General features: G+C 53.4%; 1 protein-coding gene across 1 annotated transcript; it reads right to left on the minus strand.

Annotated features, from left to right (window-relative positions):
- Positions 1–1,819: 1,819 nt before the first annotated feature.
- Positions 1,820–14,284, minus strand: ACKR1 (atypical chemokine receptor 1 (Duffy blood group)). Its single transcript, XM_039513529.1, has 3 exons — positions 14,204–14,284; positions 13,626–13,738; positions 1,820–4,262 (listed from the first exon to the last, which is right to left on the minus strand). The coding sequence occupies exons 2-3, from the start codon at positions 13,650–13,652 to the stop codon at positions 3,279–3,281; spliced, it is 1,011 nt and encodes a 336-aa protein (XP_039369463.1). The 5' UTR covers positions 13,653–13,738; positions 14,204–14,284; the 3' UTR covers positions 1,820–3,278.
- Between the last annotated feature and the right edge of the window lie 783 nt (positions 14,285–15,067).

A 15,067-nucleotide genomic window follows, 5' to 3' on the forward strand; every position in this document is an offset into this window, starting at 1 on the left:
CAGAACCAGGAGTAGATTATTGTTTATTGTTTGAATGGCAGGAGCACCTAGAGGCGTGGTTAGGAATGGGGGCCCCGTTCTGCTAGGCACCGTGCACACCATGGGCTGCCCAAAAGCGCTTACACTGGATATATGTGACGAGAGGCAAGGGAGGTTGTGACGTTCCCCTCTGGTGTTGTCTGGACCAGTGATCTTCTAGGCCACTCCAATCCTTGACTCTGGGAGCCAGCCTCACCCTGCTCTGGGCTGTTCATGCACAGCCTTTGGCATGTCAGCTGCTCCTTGGATTGTGCAACTGAATAACACTAGCCAATATCTCTGGTCCCAAGGAACCTCTGCCTTGCAGTGTCCAGTTATGCCCTCTGGATGCTGCAAGCTTATATGAGTTCGTGAATTTAACATAGAAATGTATATGTACCAGTCTTGTTATCCCAAGGGGAGTATCTGACACTCTTCAAACAAAACACACTGCTTCGGGTAGGATAAGCAAACAGATTTATTAACTACACAGATAGATTTTAAGTGATTATAAGTCAAAACATAACAACTCGGATCTGGTCAAACGAAATAAAAGCAAAACGCACTCTAAGCTGCTCTTAACACTTTCAGTGCCCTTACAAACTCAGATGCTTCTCATCACAGGCTGGCTGGTTGCCCTTCAGCCAGGCTGTCCACTTTGATCAGTGTTTCAGTCGCTTGGTGTGGTGTCTGTAGTCGGAGGTGGAAGAGAGCCTGGCAAACGTCTCTCCCTTTTATCATGTCCTTTCTTCCCTCTTGGCTTTGCCCCCCCCCCTTCAGAGCCAGGTGAGCATCACCTCATCGCAGTCCCAAACTGACCAAAGGAAGGGAGGTGACTCACTCAAGAGTCCATCAGATTCTTTTGTTGCTGCCTTGGCCAGCGTCCTTTATTCCTGTGAGGCTGGGCTGGGTTTGTCCCATACATGCCCTGATGAGGTGTGAACTACCCCTCTGCTCTTGGGGAGTTTTTGCCTGGGCTTGCTTTAAGCCAGGAGGACACATTTTCAGCCTCATAACTATATACATGAAATTACAGCCTATAACATTACTATAACATTAATTATTCAGTACATCATGAGTCTTCCAAAGATACCTGACATGACAAGCTTTGCATTGGCTACCACACAATCATATTATAAGGATGAACATGGGGGTGCTGGGTGTTCCCCCAAGGTACAGAGTGTCACAGAGGTTACACAGACAGACCCGGGAGCACAGGGAACAGGGACTGTGCAGCAGTCACAGCCCAGCAGCCACCCAGCCACCATCCAGCCTTTCATAGGCAGCAGGCCGAGCTGGGGCTTGGAGAGGTTTAAGGCCGAGAACATGGTGGTTTTGCTTGTCCGTGGCATAAGGGCAGGTGGGGGAGGGAGTGAGAAGGTGCTTCTGGGATGAGCTAACTGATGGGTGCTGAAGGCTACATCATTACCGGGGGGAAGAGGGGAATGGCGATGGCTCAGTGCCATCTAAAAGATGAGTTAGTCGGGCAGGCCATAGCTGGGAAGGGCTGACATGTTGTTTGTGTTCAGTGCTGTGGAGGAGGGGGGAGCAGCATAGGGAGGCACAGGGGGGTGACCCACTGAGCCCAATGAGCCAGGCAATGATCTGGCAGTAGCTTTTCAAAAGGGTTTAAGGGGGACGATGGGTTTGACAAGGCCGGAGAGAAGGAGGAGGATGTGGTCATGAAGGTGAGAGATGATGAGGGCCTGGGCCAGAGACACAGCTGTGTGGCCAAAGGACAGGCTGGGTCTTAGACACGCCGGGCTGGAAGGAGGGATATGATCCAGACACAGCATGGATGTCTAGAGAGAGGGATAAGTCAAAGTCAATGCCCAGGTTACGGGCGTGTTGGTGATGGCAGGGGACCGAGAGAGCAGGGTGCTGTGAGGGTTTGGGGGACAGGTTAAGTGTTCTGTTTTGGCCAGGTTGAGACTCAGGGTCTGTCTTCTGGGAACAGTTAACTCAAGCTCCCTATGCTCCGGTGACTCCTCTCGAGTCCGCCCAGCCCACGTGAGAGCAGCCCCACTGTGCAGTAACCCTCCAGCTGCTGTGTCCACACTGGCGCTGCCCTGGCTCATGTGAGGCACTACGGTTCCTGGGGGCATGTCCCCTAGTTCTTAGCCCTGCGTGAGCTGAGCCGCTCTATGGATTCTTTCCCAGTGAACTAGGGAAGAACTTGTCTGTCCTTGCTGGGGCCACGGGGAAATTGTAGGAAGGCACTGGAGGACTAGCAGCACTCGAGTGGAACTACTCTGCTTCCACACTAGAGTGGTTGTGTTAGCTGCTGAGGAGTTGTGCTCGCCCGAGCTGTCGCCTGTACCCCCGATGGCCCAGCCAGCTCCAGTTAAAAGCAATGCACTCGAGTGAGGGGTTTGTGTGTGGATGGGAGGGGAGTGAGGGGCAGCGCTCCTGTTATAACTTGAGTTAACTCTGCAGTAAAGAGGCCCTGTCCATTGGCTGCAGGTTGCTGCAGCCACATTGGTCTCAGGATATGACAGAGACGAGGTGGGTCAGGTAACATCTTTGATTGGACCAATGTCTATCGGTGAGAGCCAAGCTTTCGAGCTGCACAGAGCCCAGGTCTGGGACAGGTTCTCAGAGCTCCATGCAGCTCAAGAGCTTGTCTCTCTCACCAGCAGAAGTTGGTCCAATTAAGATAATACCTCACCCACCTTCTCCTGCTTTCGTTGGTGGCAGGAAGCTCAGGTGAGCAAGGGAGCTCGGCCAACTCAGCCCCATGGCTGTGAATGCTGCTTCCACAGCCCCGGGCAGAGAGACGGGGGTCTGACTTCTCCCTGACCCCCCAGCACCTTGGGTTGTCATTTCCACCAGTGGAAAGTGGGATTAAGCTGCTCTGCCTGGGTGAAAATGATGACACAAAGTGCCAGGAATGGCAAGTCGAGCTCAGGCACTGCAGCATGGGCACCTACATGGACATGCAGAACACCAGCTGGAGGGTACCTGGGCAGCCCTGCCCCCTGTGTTGCCAACTCTTATGAGTTTGTCATGAGTCTCATGATAGTTATTGTTTTCCTGAAAGCCCCAGCTCCTGGAGCCAAGTGGAGATGTGATGACTTCAGCCTTTATTCTTAAAGAAAAAGTCAGTTTCTGGCCCTCCTGGCTGTAGTGAAAGCATTAAAATGTTTCCCCCGTGCACACTAAAGGCTCAAAAAGCAGAAGGCAAATAAAAAGCACCCCAAGATTATTTTAGAGACTCACAGAATTTTAAAGCCAATCTCATGATTTTTGGTGAGCCTGACTCATGCTTTTTGAACATTTGGGGTTGGCAATATTGGCCCTGGCACATGCTGTGCTGGCCCTCGGAGAGGGCCTGGGTCAGCATGGGTCCTTCGGTGATACAGCCCTGCTCCGAGAAGCAGCAAGGGCCCGAGGCAGCAGTGCAGCACACCGAGGCCCTCTGACAGCCCCAGGAAGAAGTCAAGACGCTCATAGAAATGGCAGCTGGCGTAGGGCAGCTGCCTCCGCACCAGAAAGTCTAGGAGCAGGGCTGTCCCGTACGGCATCCAGAGAAGGAAGAACAGACATGTCACCCCAACCCGCAGCTGCCAGCCACTCCTGTGCCATGTCAGCATTGCCTTGGCTACGCCCAGTGCGGCAGGGAGCAGAATGAAAACAACCAGGCAGGATGTGACGTGGGCCAGGTACCACCCGGACATGTCCCTCATCATACACAGCTTCTGCGGGTGCCCCTCCGTCCCACTCAGCAAGGCAGCTGGCACTGCCAGGAGGACAGCTGCCACCCAGAGAGCCACGGCCATGCACCAGTGGTGCCGGCTGGGAACCCATTTACCCCACATGGCACTGCATGCACCAGCAGCTACCAGCAGCCCTTCAGCGAAGAGGCTCCCGTGCCACAGCATGTACACCATCTTGCAGAGCCCGTTACCAATGACCCAACCTTGCCTGATGCCTGCAGCAAAAAATGGCAGCATGGCCGTGAAGATGGTGGTGCCAAGCATCAGCTGGAACAAGGAGGCTCTGCCAGGGGGCCAGCCCCAAAGACTCCGGCAGCGGGTCAAGGCCACCACCAGAGCCAGGTTACTCAACAGGCCCAGGGCACAGACCACAACCAGGAAGTTGAAGGCATAGCTGCGAAAGAATGAACAGTAGCCACTCTGGCAGGGTGCAGAGGCCAAGATCTCATCAATGTCATATTCGGAGGAGTAATTCACCGTCATGTTCTCAAAGATGTAATCGATCATGTTTAGTTCCAGGTGGCTGGACTGGAAAAGAGAAACATCAGGTAGTTCAGCCTGTGCCCCACCTGGCAGGTGTTCCTTGACCACTGGGCTGCTCTGTGTACCCCAGGGGTTCACACACTGGGTACTGGGGGTGCATTCCTTGGCCATCAGGTCCCAATGCAAAGCCCAGGAATTCACCTATTGGGTACTGGAGGATGGGGTTCTCTGGACCTCAGGGAGCCCTGTAGGTACCAGAGTTTACATGCCGGGTGCTGGAGGGAGGTGTCATTCTTGGGACACCACATGAGGCCAGTGTGGGAGTTGAGTAGGGATTACTCCCCCCCCCGCCCCTCCCCACCCCATCTCAGAGTTTATCAGGCCATGTGGCTGTAGGCATTGGGCTGGGTAATGCTGCTGAGTTGGGTGGTGCCTTTTGCTGGGGTGATGGTTCTGCTCAGGTGAGCTTACTGATGCAGTACCAGGCCCCTCCACCTCCAGGCTCACTTTACACCATCCCCACAACCTCAAAGGAGGCAAAAACAATGACATTTTCCATGGAACAGACTTTCTGAAAAATTTCAGTTCCAAAATATGGCGATGTTTTCTTTCAACATATACAGTCAAAATGAAACAATTTAATATTCCTGAAATCAAAACACTTCATTGCAATATTAAACTGTGTTCTCCCATAGTAACACATTGCATTATGGGAGTTGAGTTCAGCAGCCTGATACTTCCGTTCTCCCTTGACCTAACTACATTTCCCCTAATGAACCTGAATCATGTGATTCCCATGATGCACCGTGCAGTCAGATTGCCTTATGGGAAATGTTGTCCTCCAGGGAGCCTGGCTCATAGAAGAGAATGGAGCCAGGACTTCAGCTCCCATAAGTAGGGCCCTACTGAATTCACCATTAATTTTGGTAAATTTCATGGTCATAGGATTTTAAAAATTGTAAATTTCATGATCTCAGCTATTTAAATCTGAAATTTCACAGTGTTGTAATTTTTGGGGTCCTGACCCAAAAATGAGTTGTGTGGGTGGGGGTGGAAATTGCAAGGTTATTGTAGGGGGGGTTTCAGTACTGATACCCTTACTTCTGCACTGCTGCTGGTGGCAGTGCTGCCTTCAGAGCTGAGCTCTAGGCCAGTAGCTGCTGTTCTCCAGCTGCCCAGCTCTGAAGGCAGCGCTGCCGCCAGCTGCAGTGCAAAAGAAAGGATGGCCTGGCCTGGCCTGGCCTGGCCTGGCCTGGCCTGGTATGGTATAGCCACCCTTACTTCTGCACTGGTGCCTGCAGTGCTGGGCCCTCAGCCAGCAGCCGCCACTCTCTGGTACACTGAAGGCAGCAGTGCAGAAGTAAGGGTGATCTGATATGGTATTGCCACTTGTACTTCTGCACTGCTGCTGCCAGGATGCTGCCTTCAGAGCTTGGTTCCCGGCCAACAGCTGTCACTCTCTGGCTGCCCAGCTCTGAATGCAGTGCAGAAGTAAGGGTTGCAATACCGCAACCCCCGCCCCCCCAAATAACCTTATGACCTGCCTGCAATGCCCTTTTAGGTCAGGACCCCCAATTTGAGAAATGCTGGTGTCCCCCGTGAAATCACACAAAAGACCAGATTTCACAGGAGAGACCAGATTTCATGGTCTGTGGCACGTTTTTCATGGCCGTGAATTTGGTAGAGCCATACCCATAAGGCAACAACGACAGAGGGAAACAGTTTAATGGTCCATTTAAATCAATGAAACATTCCAATTTGGCTCGGAATGACCTGCAATGAACTATCGCATTTCAGTTTATTCGACAGAAAATGGAAATTTTTCAAAACAATCAAAATTTTCCTGTGGAGAATTTCAATTTTTGTGGAAACTGCATATTTCTGTCAGAAAATCATTGCACCAGAATATTCCCAACAAACTCTACTTTACAAGGTGCTCCATCCCGGAGATCTCAGCTCCATTGAGCAGGTCGCTGGTTGCACAGACACGGGCCTAGACTGTGCAACACTTCCGGCTGCTAGCGAGCACTCTGGTCATATGTGTAAGCAGCAAGTGTTGCGCAATTCAGCCTGTGGAACCCTCTGGTTTGTGCCATTTTGTTTGGACAAGGAGTTTTAAAGGCTGCGCTCCTATGTCTTGCTCTCTGACCAAGTTCTGCACTGATGGCTCAGAAAGAGCCTCCTCACATCCATTTGCCACATCTGAGTGTTGCCAACTTGGCAACTTTGTCACTAGATTTAGCGACTTTTTGGTTTCCCTAGCAAGAAAATAAGTGTCCAAGTGACCAGTGACAAATCTAGTGACTTTCACTGCCAATTACAGTGACGTTCAGATCCTGTAGTAAGGCGTCATCCCTGGAGGCACGGTGCCCCCCATCCCACTGGGGCACACGGCCCTGTCTCACCCCACCCCACCTTCCATCCATGCACCTCTCTTTGCCAGCTAACCTGCCTCCCCCACCCAGCCCGCTTCATTAGCCGGCTTTCCCTGCATGACAGGGTGTGCTACCTACTACGGAGCATCGAGAAAGAACATTTGAGTAAAAACAAGCCCTGGCTAATGTGCTGCTCTCTCCAAAGTGCACCTGGCTTTAGCAAAGTATTTAATTAGCCTCCATGAACTTCTTTTCCTCACCCTGCACATTACAGTGATCTCAGCCCAAGAAGCACTGGATGTGATTCCTTCTTAGGACATGCTCAATTGAGACAATGACATTGACTTGGTGTGCAGCAGAATGTAGTAAGAAGAGCACGGAATGGATTTTGTTAACACTGTTGACCTGCTTGTGAATGATTTTGTGACTATACTCACCAGGGCGCATATATAGATATATATATTCTCTGTTGAATTCTCTGGCCATTTTGTTTAGTGACATTTTTTACTCCTTTTAAGTGCTTAAACAGCTACATCTAGCAACTTTTCAGGGTTTGTCTGGTGACTTCCTGCTATGTGGAATTGGCAACCCCGTGAGAGTCTGATTCCCGCTGCCGTGGGGTGGAGTTTGACTCCTCAGTTATGCCCCATCTATCTGGCTGTCCCGCTCAGACACAAACACAGGGTTGTTTCATAGCGAGATGTTTCTCTGTACGAAGCCGTAGTGCTTGGGGGCCTGCCTGAAGGAGCCCCCATGGGCCCCCCTGAAATGTCCCACCTGGCCCTGCAGCTCCATCCCTCTAGGTTTCTCACAGACAGGAGGAAGTCCTCATATTTGTCTCACTCTCACACAGCTTCTGTCTCTGGTTCCTTTTGGCCTCCAGAAGGTCACAAATCCCTGTTCTCTCAATGTGTCCTTCTCACTGGCTTTTGTGCCAGTCCACTGGGATGCTCCCAGGTCTTCAGTTTCAGGCCAGGCTGACCCTTTTCCTATCCCCTTTTCCACAGACACTTTCCCCCTGGCTGCATATATGGACCCCACATTCAAAAACACCTGTCTGCAGAGACAGCAAGGCATAAACCACTGGGAGCCAGATTTATTGGCTGTTTGTAGTCGCCTTTGCATTCAATCACTAGCTCGGAGCCAGATTTATTGCCTGTTTATAGTCGCCTTTGCATTCAATCACTAGAAGCCAGGTTTATTGGCTGTTTATAGTTGCCTTTGCATTCAATTTTCTCCTGCAATATTCACACAAAGTAATTGTGTTTGTGTGGACGTGGGCAGTCCTGGCTTGAAAGGTGCAGTCACACATCCTAGTACCTCCTGTTTGATTAATCACCACAGTGTCATGCTTTTGGACTGGGGTTTTTGGCAGCACCCAGCTGTGCGAATAAGCAGTGCCCCATCTAGACCACGTGTAGGCACGGGGACAAGTTCAAAGATGAATCCAGTCTGATGTAACTTACCCTTTCTCTCAGCCCCTTCAGCACGTCACCCAACTCCTAGCCTGCCACTCCCATGCCCCTCTGTTTCCACATCACCTCTGACCATGGCCCTCTCAATCCAACCAGCTTGCACTGGGACCTACCCCAGCTGAGTCCCCTTTTCTCCTCGGTAAGAAGGTTGGATGGTGCCTGAGTCAATGCGAGGAGCTGTTTTCTGTGTAGGGTGACCAGATGTCTGGATATAGGGGCTTTGTCTTATATAGGACCCTGTTACTCCTCCCCGCCCCCGACCTGATTCTTCATACTTGCTATCTGGTAACCCTAGTTCTGCCTGCATTTACACCCATTCAGTGCCACAGTGAGGAGCTGAGGGCCAGGGAGTGTAAGTCACAGCCCCTTGCACCTCACCTCTGAACATCACCCTCTGGAGAAGTGTGGAATGGGCTGGGGGGAGACAGCCAAGGGCCTGTATCTGGACTAGGGAAGGGGCAGTGTGGAGGTCTCCAAGCTGTCTAATGAGAGGGGCGGAGTGGGAGAGGTCTCTGTGGTCAGAGCAGAGGGTGGGGCTTCTGGGCTGGACGTTGTCAGGAGTGAGAGATGTTGTAGCCAGTGGGCCATGCTGGGTAGCTGAGATGGGCTGAGGGGCGGGGTGAGAGGGTTGAATCTCTGGTCTAAGGCAAGACATTTGTGCTCCTAACGAGAGGCCGAGCTGGAGGACAGGCCCTGGGCTGTGTGTGTGGGGCGGGGGTGGGGGGGATGGCCCACATTGGAAGGGCTGGTGGGTTCAGGAGAAGGCTGCTGCTTTGTGGGCTGAGGCCAGGCTGGGCCCGGGCAGAATTGTAGCTGTGACTGAGACAAAGCTGCCTTGCCAACGTTTATTATTATAGCCACTGTCTCGCAGCCAGGCTGCTTAGAATTAATGGAGTTTATTTACAACCATCGCTGTGTCTTAAGCAAGTTTCTTATCTGAGTGTGACAGTCATTATGTGGGGCAGGTGGAGAGGGCTTGGCCTGGGGCTTACCTGCTGGCACAGTCCAGGAGAGGGGAAGCTGGTGTGAGGGACGGAGGGGCAGACCAACACCATGAAACAAGCAGTGATCACCTGGCGTCTGGTGCTGGGTGAGGAAAAGGTGTCTCTTGGCTACACTCGACTGGAGGTAACAGCTATAAATCCCTTTCATTACACATAGGAAATGAGGTCTAGAAATGGCCTCTTTCTAACATCCCATTGCAAGCTGAGCTCTGGCAGGTAGCAGCTGGGACCGTCTCACTGAGCTGATGTTTTGTGACATGGTCTGGATCCTCCTTGAGTCAGTGATGGACAGTCATTGACACCGGTCTCTACATCACCTTAGAGCCCATCAAATCACCAACTGAGTGGGGCAGCAAAGTCTGTTTTTTAACCCTAATTCAACACCAGTTTGTGTTACTGTAATAGTAGAATCATAGAATCATAGAATATCAGGGTTGGAAGGGACCTCAGGAGGTATCTAGTCCAACCCCCTGCTCAAAGCAGGACCAACACCAACTAAACCATCCCAGCCAGGGCTTTGTCAAGCCGGCCCTTAAAAATCTCTAAGGAAGGAGATTCCACCACCTCCCTAGGTAACCCATTCTAGTGCTTCACCACCCTCCTAGGGAAAAAGTTTTTCCTAATATCCAACCTAAGAAGAGCATGAGGAGTGCCATTTTCACTTAACAGATGTTTGTCTAGAACTTTAACTCCATTGTCACAGAGTTTTTGTGTGATAATTTTCTTTGTTTTTAGAAAGATTTTTTAACTGTAGAGTGTGAAACCTGTAGATGGCGCTGTTGCAATTTGGATCTAGGAGCAAACTGGCTTTCACTCCACTGGCGCAGGCTGTGTGGACAGTCATAGAGTGCTGCCAGGAGACTCCATTTCCTTACAGCACAAATTGCCAATGTTGTGCTCTCTGGGCACCTCACAATGTTAATGCTTAGTGTGGTGATTCGACATGGCCCCTGGGAGCCGGAGTCACCTCCTCCACCCAGTTCGCCAGGTCCCTCCGCCCTAACAGGGCCAGCTACTGTGGCAGAACTGGCTGCAGGCAGGAAGGCAGCCATGCAATCAGGAGTTCCCCTTGCCTCTACCTAATTGGCCTGTGATTTATGACCTGTGACACAAGACAAGAACAATGGCCTGGCAGGGCCCCTCTCATCATCCACAGTGGGAACAAATGGCCTCATTTCCCAGCACACAGTGAACCCTCCTTGGCAGGATGCTGGGCTCAGCCCAACAGCCAGTGGGGGAAATCCTAGAGGAAGATTCCCCTCAGAGGTGGCCCCATCTGGGCGTCACCCATCAGATGGGATTGCTGAGGCCATTTGAGATAGGAACAGAACAGCTCAGCAGTGAACCACGGGGTGGCCAGCAATGCCTGGCACTGCGGAGAGCAGGGCAGCCGGGGCTCACCCAGAACTGGGTCTGACTTTGGCTATTTGGAGTGTCTCTGGATATAGGGTGTTAGAGAGCCCAGGGCAGGGATCTCACCACCAAAAGCCCTTCAGACAAGTCCAGACTGGAATGGGGCATTCCTGAAAACAGCCCCTCTGCGCTGGCGCTGCACCCGGTTGTTGAGGGATCACGGGCCCAGTCTGGTGGCCTGACCGAGGGCTAGTGTGTGGGAGCCAGGCCTCAGTCTTCCCCATGGTTTCCTGTTTCTCAGGGTTTGGGGTGCAGGAGGGGGTTCCAGGCTGGGACTGAGGGGTCTGGAGTGTGGGAGGGGGATCAGGACTGGGACAGGGGGTTAGGGTATGGGGGAGGGGTGTGAGGAGCCTGGCTGGTGGTGCAGGCTCTGGGGTGAGGCTGGAGATGAGGGGTTTGGGGTGCAGGAGGGTGCTCTGGGCTGGGACCAATGGGTTTGGAGGCCAGGAGGGGGGCTCAGGGATGGGGCAAGCTGTTGGGGCATGGGAGGGGGGTGAGGGCTCTGGCTGGGGGTGGGGCTGGGGCCCTTGGGGTCCAAGGTGGGCTCTGGGCTGGGATTGAGGGGTTCGGAGGGTGGGAGAGGGATCAGGGCTGTGGCAGGGGATTGGGGCACGGGTGGGAGGGCTCAAGGGTGCAGGCTCCGGGTGGTGCTTACCGCAAGCAGCTCCTGGAAGTATGTCTCCCCTCCGGCTGCGAGGCGTGGCCAGGCGGCTCTGCGCGCTGCCCCATCTGCAGACGCCGCCCCTGCAGCTCTCATTAGCCAGGAACCCCAGCCAAAGGGAGCTGTGGGGGCAGCATCTGCAGATGGGGCAGCACACAGGGTTGTGCCCTTGGCTTACTACATAGGAGCCGGAGGGGGATCATGCCACCTGCTTCCTGGGAGCTACGTGGAGCGAGGCAAGGCCTTGACCCCACTCCCCGGCTGGAGCATGGGAGCAGGACATGCCCCAGACCCTGCTCCCCGGGTCAGGAACAGATGGGGGAGGCTCAGCGGAGACTCAGGGATAATGTGGGGCCAGAGAGGAAAGAGAGGCAGGGCCAGCCAAGAGACGGGCGAATAATAACGGGGTGGAGGAAATGCCAGTGAGAACCAGGGATGGGCTGGAGCTGCAGCAGGTGGGGAAGGAGGGACCCTGGGGAAGAGGAAGCTGGTTCTCTGGGGCTTGTTTGCTGTGTCCTTGGCCCCAGAGGGCAGAGCTGTCCAGCCTGTGACACTGGGGCCCGGCTGGCGTCCAGGCGAGGGGGGGCAGAACCAAAGCCAGCCCTGGAGATGGGGTGAGTGTGGGCCTAGGAACATGCCCTTTCATGGTAAGCAGCCAGTCCTGTGCCCAGCGGGCCCCTCTGCCTGTCCCCCAGGGTGTAGGAGCAGCAGCAGCAGGAAGCAGTGTTTTCAGAACTAATGCACTGATCATCATTTTTACAAAGCCATTTTCCTGGGATGAAGGTCGCAAATCACAGTCAGTGCCTGGCTCAGGGCCCCAGGACGAGGCTGCAGCCAAGCTGCCAGGCAGGCTTGGTGCTGGATGCTTCACAGGTGCCATGGCTCATGCAGCCATGATACCATCCATCCAGCCATGCTGGGCACAGCTGGTTGCAAAAGCCAGTCTCAAGCCAATGACAGCAGCTCCCAGCTCTAGCTCTGCAGACAAGAGTCAGTCTGCCCCACAGGACGGCCACTCAGTGACCAGGGGATCAGGCAGGGGTTGGGGGTCTGTGATATACCAGCTGGCTGTCTGGGCTCAGTTCACAAATACAAATGATACTGCAACCCACTGAGCTCCTGTGCTGGATGGGAAGAGGGGAGGAAGCACAAGGTGATGCCTCTGGATAAACTCCCAAACCACCATTGCTGGTGTTCATCCCCACAGAATCCACTCCTGACGGCTTAGGAGTGGCCCAGGCCTGGGATGGCTGGGGATTGGGATTGAGGAGCATGGGAAGCCCAGGGAAGCATCCCTCTCCAGTGTCCCATGCTTGGAGAACTGTCACTCCTGTTGGTCTCACCTGCATTCTCCCCAAACTCAGAGTCTCCTCACTCTATTGGAGGAAAGAATGACTCTTGAATAGGAGATCCTAGAGTTACTTTCCCTAAAGGAAGGAATCCTGCAGTACCTTCCCCTTCCTGAAGGGAGAGCTGGCGTGTTCCTTGGTTTGGGTCTTTGTCCCACTGGAGCAGGGAGCTGAGTGAGTGAAAAGCGCCTGGCACAAATCATAGGTACAGGGACTCTCTCCCCTGGCACTGGCAGGTGGAGAGGGAGGCAGGAGGAGAGCTGCGGGGGAAATGCTTTCCCATCCTGTGGAAGTCAAGATCTAATTTCTTCCCCATTCCACACCAAGCTGGACACCAAGCCCTGCCAACGTTTTCTTGGAAAAATCAGAGAGCAAGCGAGAGCAGCCTTCAAATATCCAATAGTCCAGAGGTTCAGCTGCTCTGCGGAGGACCTGGGATCATGTCCCTGTGCTGCCTGGCTTGGTGCAGGGCCTTGAATCTGGGGCTCCCCTCAGTACCCTAACCCCAGGGTCAGTCCTGACTTAATTACTCCTACTAAGCAGGACAGCGCAGCCAGCCAGGCTGGAGAGAGGCTCCTATAGCCCAGGTTCGGATGTGGGCCAGGGGAGTGCCCAAAGCACTGGGCTGTGAGCAACTGGGGCAAGATCCTGTCTGGCTTTGACCAGAAATTCCATTCTGAGCTGAGAAACCTTCCTGGGCAGCTTCACAGACGCCAAGACATTCCTGAGGAAAGTCTCTGTTTCCAGGACTCACTATCTTCCAATGAAAACCAGTTTTGTCAGAAAGCCCCGACCAGCTGTGCTCAGGAGCAAGAAGTGTTAGCCCAGCATGTGCCTGTGTCAGCAGCTGGGATCGAACCAGGGAACTCTGGAGCTTAGTGCCTGAGCTTCTACCGCATGAGCTAAAAGCCAACTGTCTGTTAGCTAAGGCTGCAGAGCAGACTCATTTAACTCTCTCTTTAAGTGGCCTTGGTGCCACTAGACAGGACAGAACACCACACCCCGAAGGTGTGTGGGTTACACCTGCACCACTCCACACTCCGCCTTTGCTCTCAGCCCCTCACCTTCACTACGGGAGCGAATCTATTCTAGGAGGACAGTGTAGGTGGGCAAAGGAGCCCCTGGACTCACCGCAGGGATGATGCAGTTGTTCCCCATGGTGTCCGCGTGCTGTGCGAATTGTGGTTGGTACAGGAGAGCTCTCTCTGCCTTTGTCTATCTGTCCAAGGGGAGGTGACAGGCTGCTGCTAGAAGATAAGAGCCGGGATATTAAAAACAAACTTTCTGCTCCCATGAAACCCCTGGAATGAAGGAAACAGGCGGAGGCCGCACTGCCAGTAAGTGCCTGGAGTCCTCTGGGCAGGAAACACTCCCGGAGGGGACCAATATACTGGATATCCTGGCAGGGTCCCCAATGCCAAGGAATGCATCTCTTCTCCAGGCTTCCTGTCTGGATGTCTCATATACATGTTCAAGGCCCTGAGATAAATGCATGCCAGAGACCTGACCCGACTGACTCCATATCTCAGACTACACGTAGCACCAACCTACAGCCAGATTACAGCCAACCCCACATGGCATCCTTCGGGGTCCAGTTCACTGGCCAGCATGGAGTGGGCACCTGCCCTTCTCTGTTCCTCCCAGTCCCTCGGCCCTCCCATTCCACCATCACCCACCTCACCTCTCTGGCCTGTTCATTTGCTTCTTACCTTAGAAATGTCAGGACTGGTGATCCTGGGCTCCCCTGGTTTGGCTGGAGGACTCACAGCAGGGCTCACCTGTATATCAGGAGCTTTTCCTCCCCGTTACTCAAAGGGGGAGGCATGGTTTGGATTTTTAACTCAGACCTTCTTTTCCCAAGTGTGTATTAGTCATTTGAGTTACACAGGCATCTACAAAAGCAAACTCAACCCAAAGTGTGTCAGACAGTCTGACTACATTTCCCTTCCCCACTCTGCTGCTATCTCTCATGTGCCTGGGCAGATGAGATTTGCATTTCTCATGTCAAAAACAACAAAAAAAGACAAATTTGAAGGCCTTCATCATCCTTATCATCGAACAGGAGACCTAAAGGCATAGGCCCCCTCTTTGTCCCTTTGCTGGTCAGCTCGTCAGTAACCTGGCTGGGCAGTGGCTGTCTATAGCTGATTTCTAGATTTAGCTGGAGCACCCAAGCTATTCAGCAGCCCCTACACTCGGGATCCTAGCACTGATTTTCTGCAGCTACACCCTGGAGAGCTCAGCATCTCCTTGGCTTTCCTCTCAGGTTAGAGCAGGGCAGGTTCAGTCACTGGATGTTCCTCCCCTTTGTAAGCTCATGAAGGGGAATCCTCCCACCTCTCTCCCCTTCTGTGCTCAGCTGCACACAGACGGTGCTCGGTGCAGTGCATGGGCCATATGGGGCAGCAGGGTGAGGGCTGTGTTGGCCAGGGGCAGGGCCAAGAAGCGGGTGCCTGTTGCCCATCCTCAAGGGAACAAATCCCCAAGTCAGTGACCTTTTCTGTGTTGTCCCCCACCCCTGCGGGAATCCCTGGGGGCTGCTGTGGGCTGGAGGAAGCCCACCAAAGGCAGAG

Source organism: Mauremys reevesii, linkage group 24, assembly GCF_016161935.1.
Source record: "Mauremys reevesii isolate NIE-2019 linkage group 24, ASM1616193v1, whole genome shotgun sequence".
NCBI lineage: Eukaryota > Metazoa > Chordata > Testudines > Geoemydidae > Mauremys > Mauremys reevesii.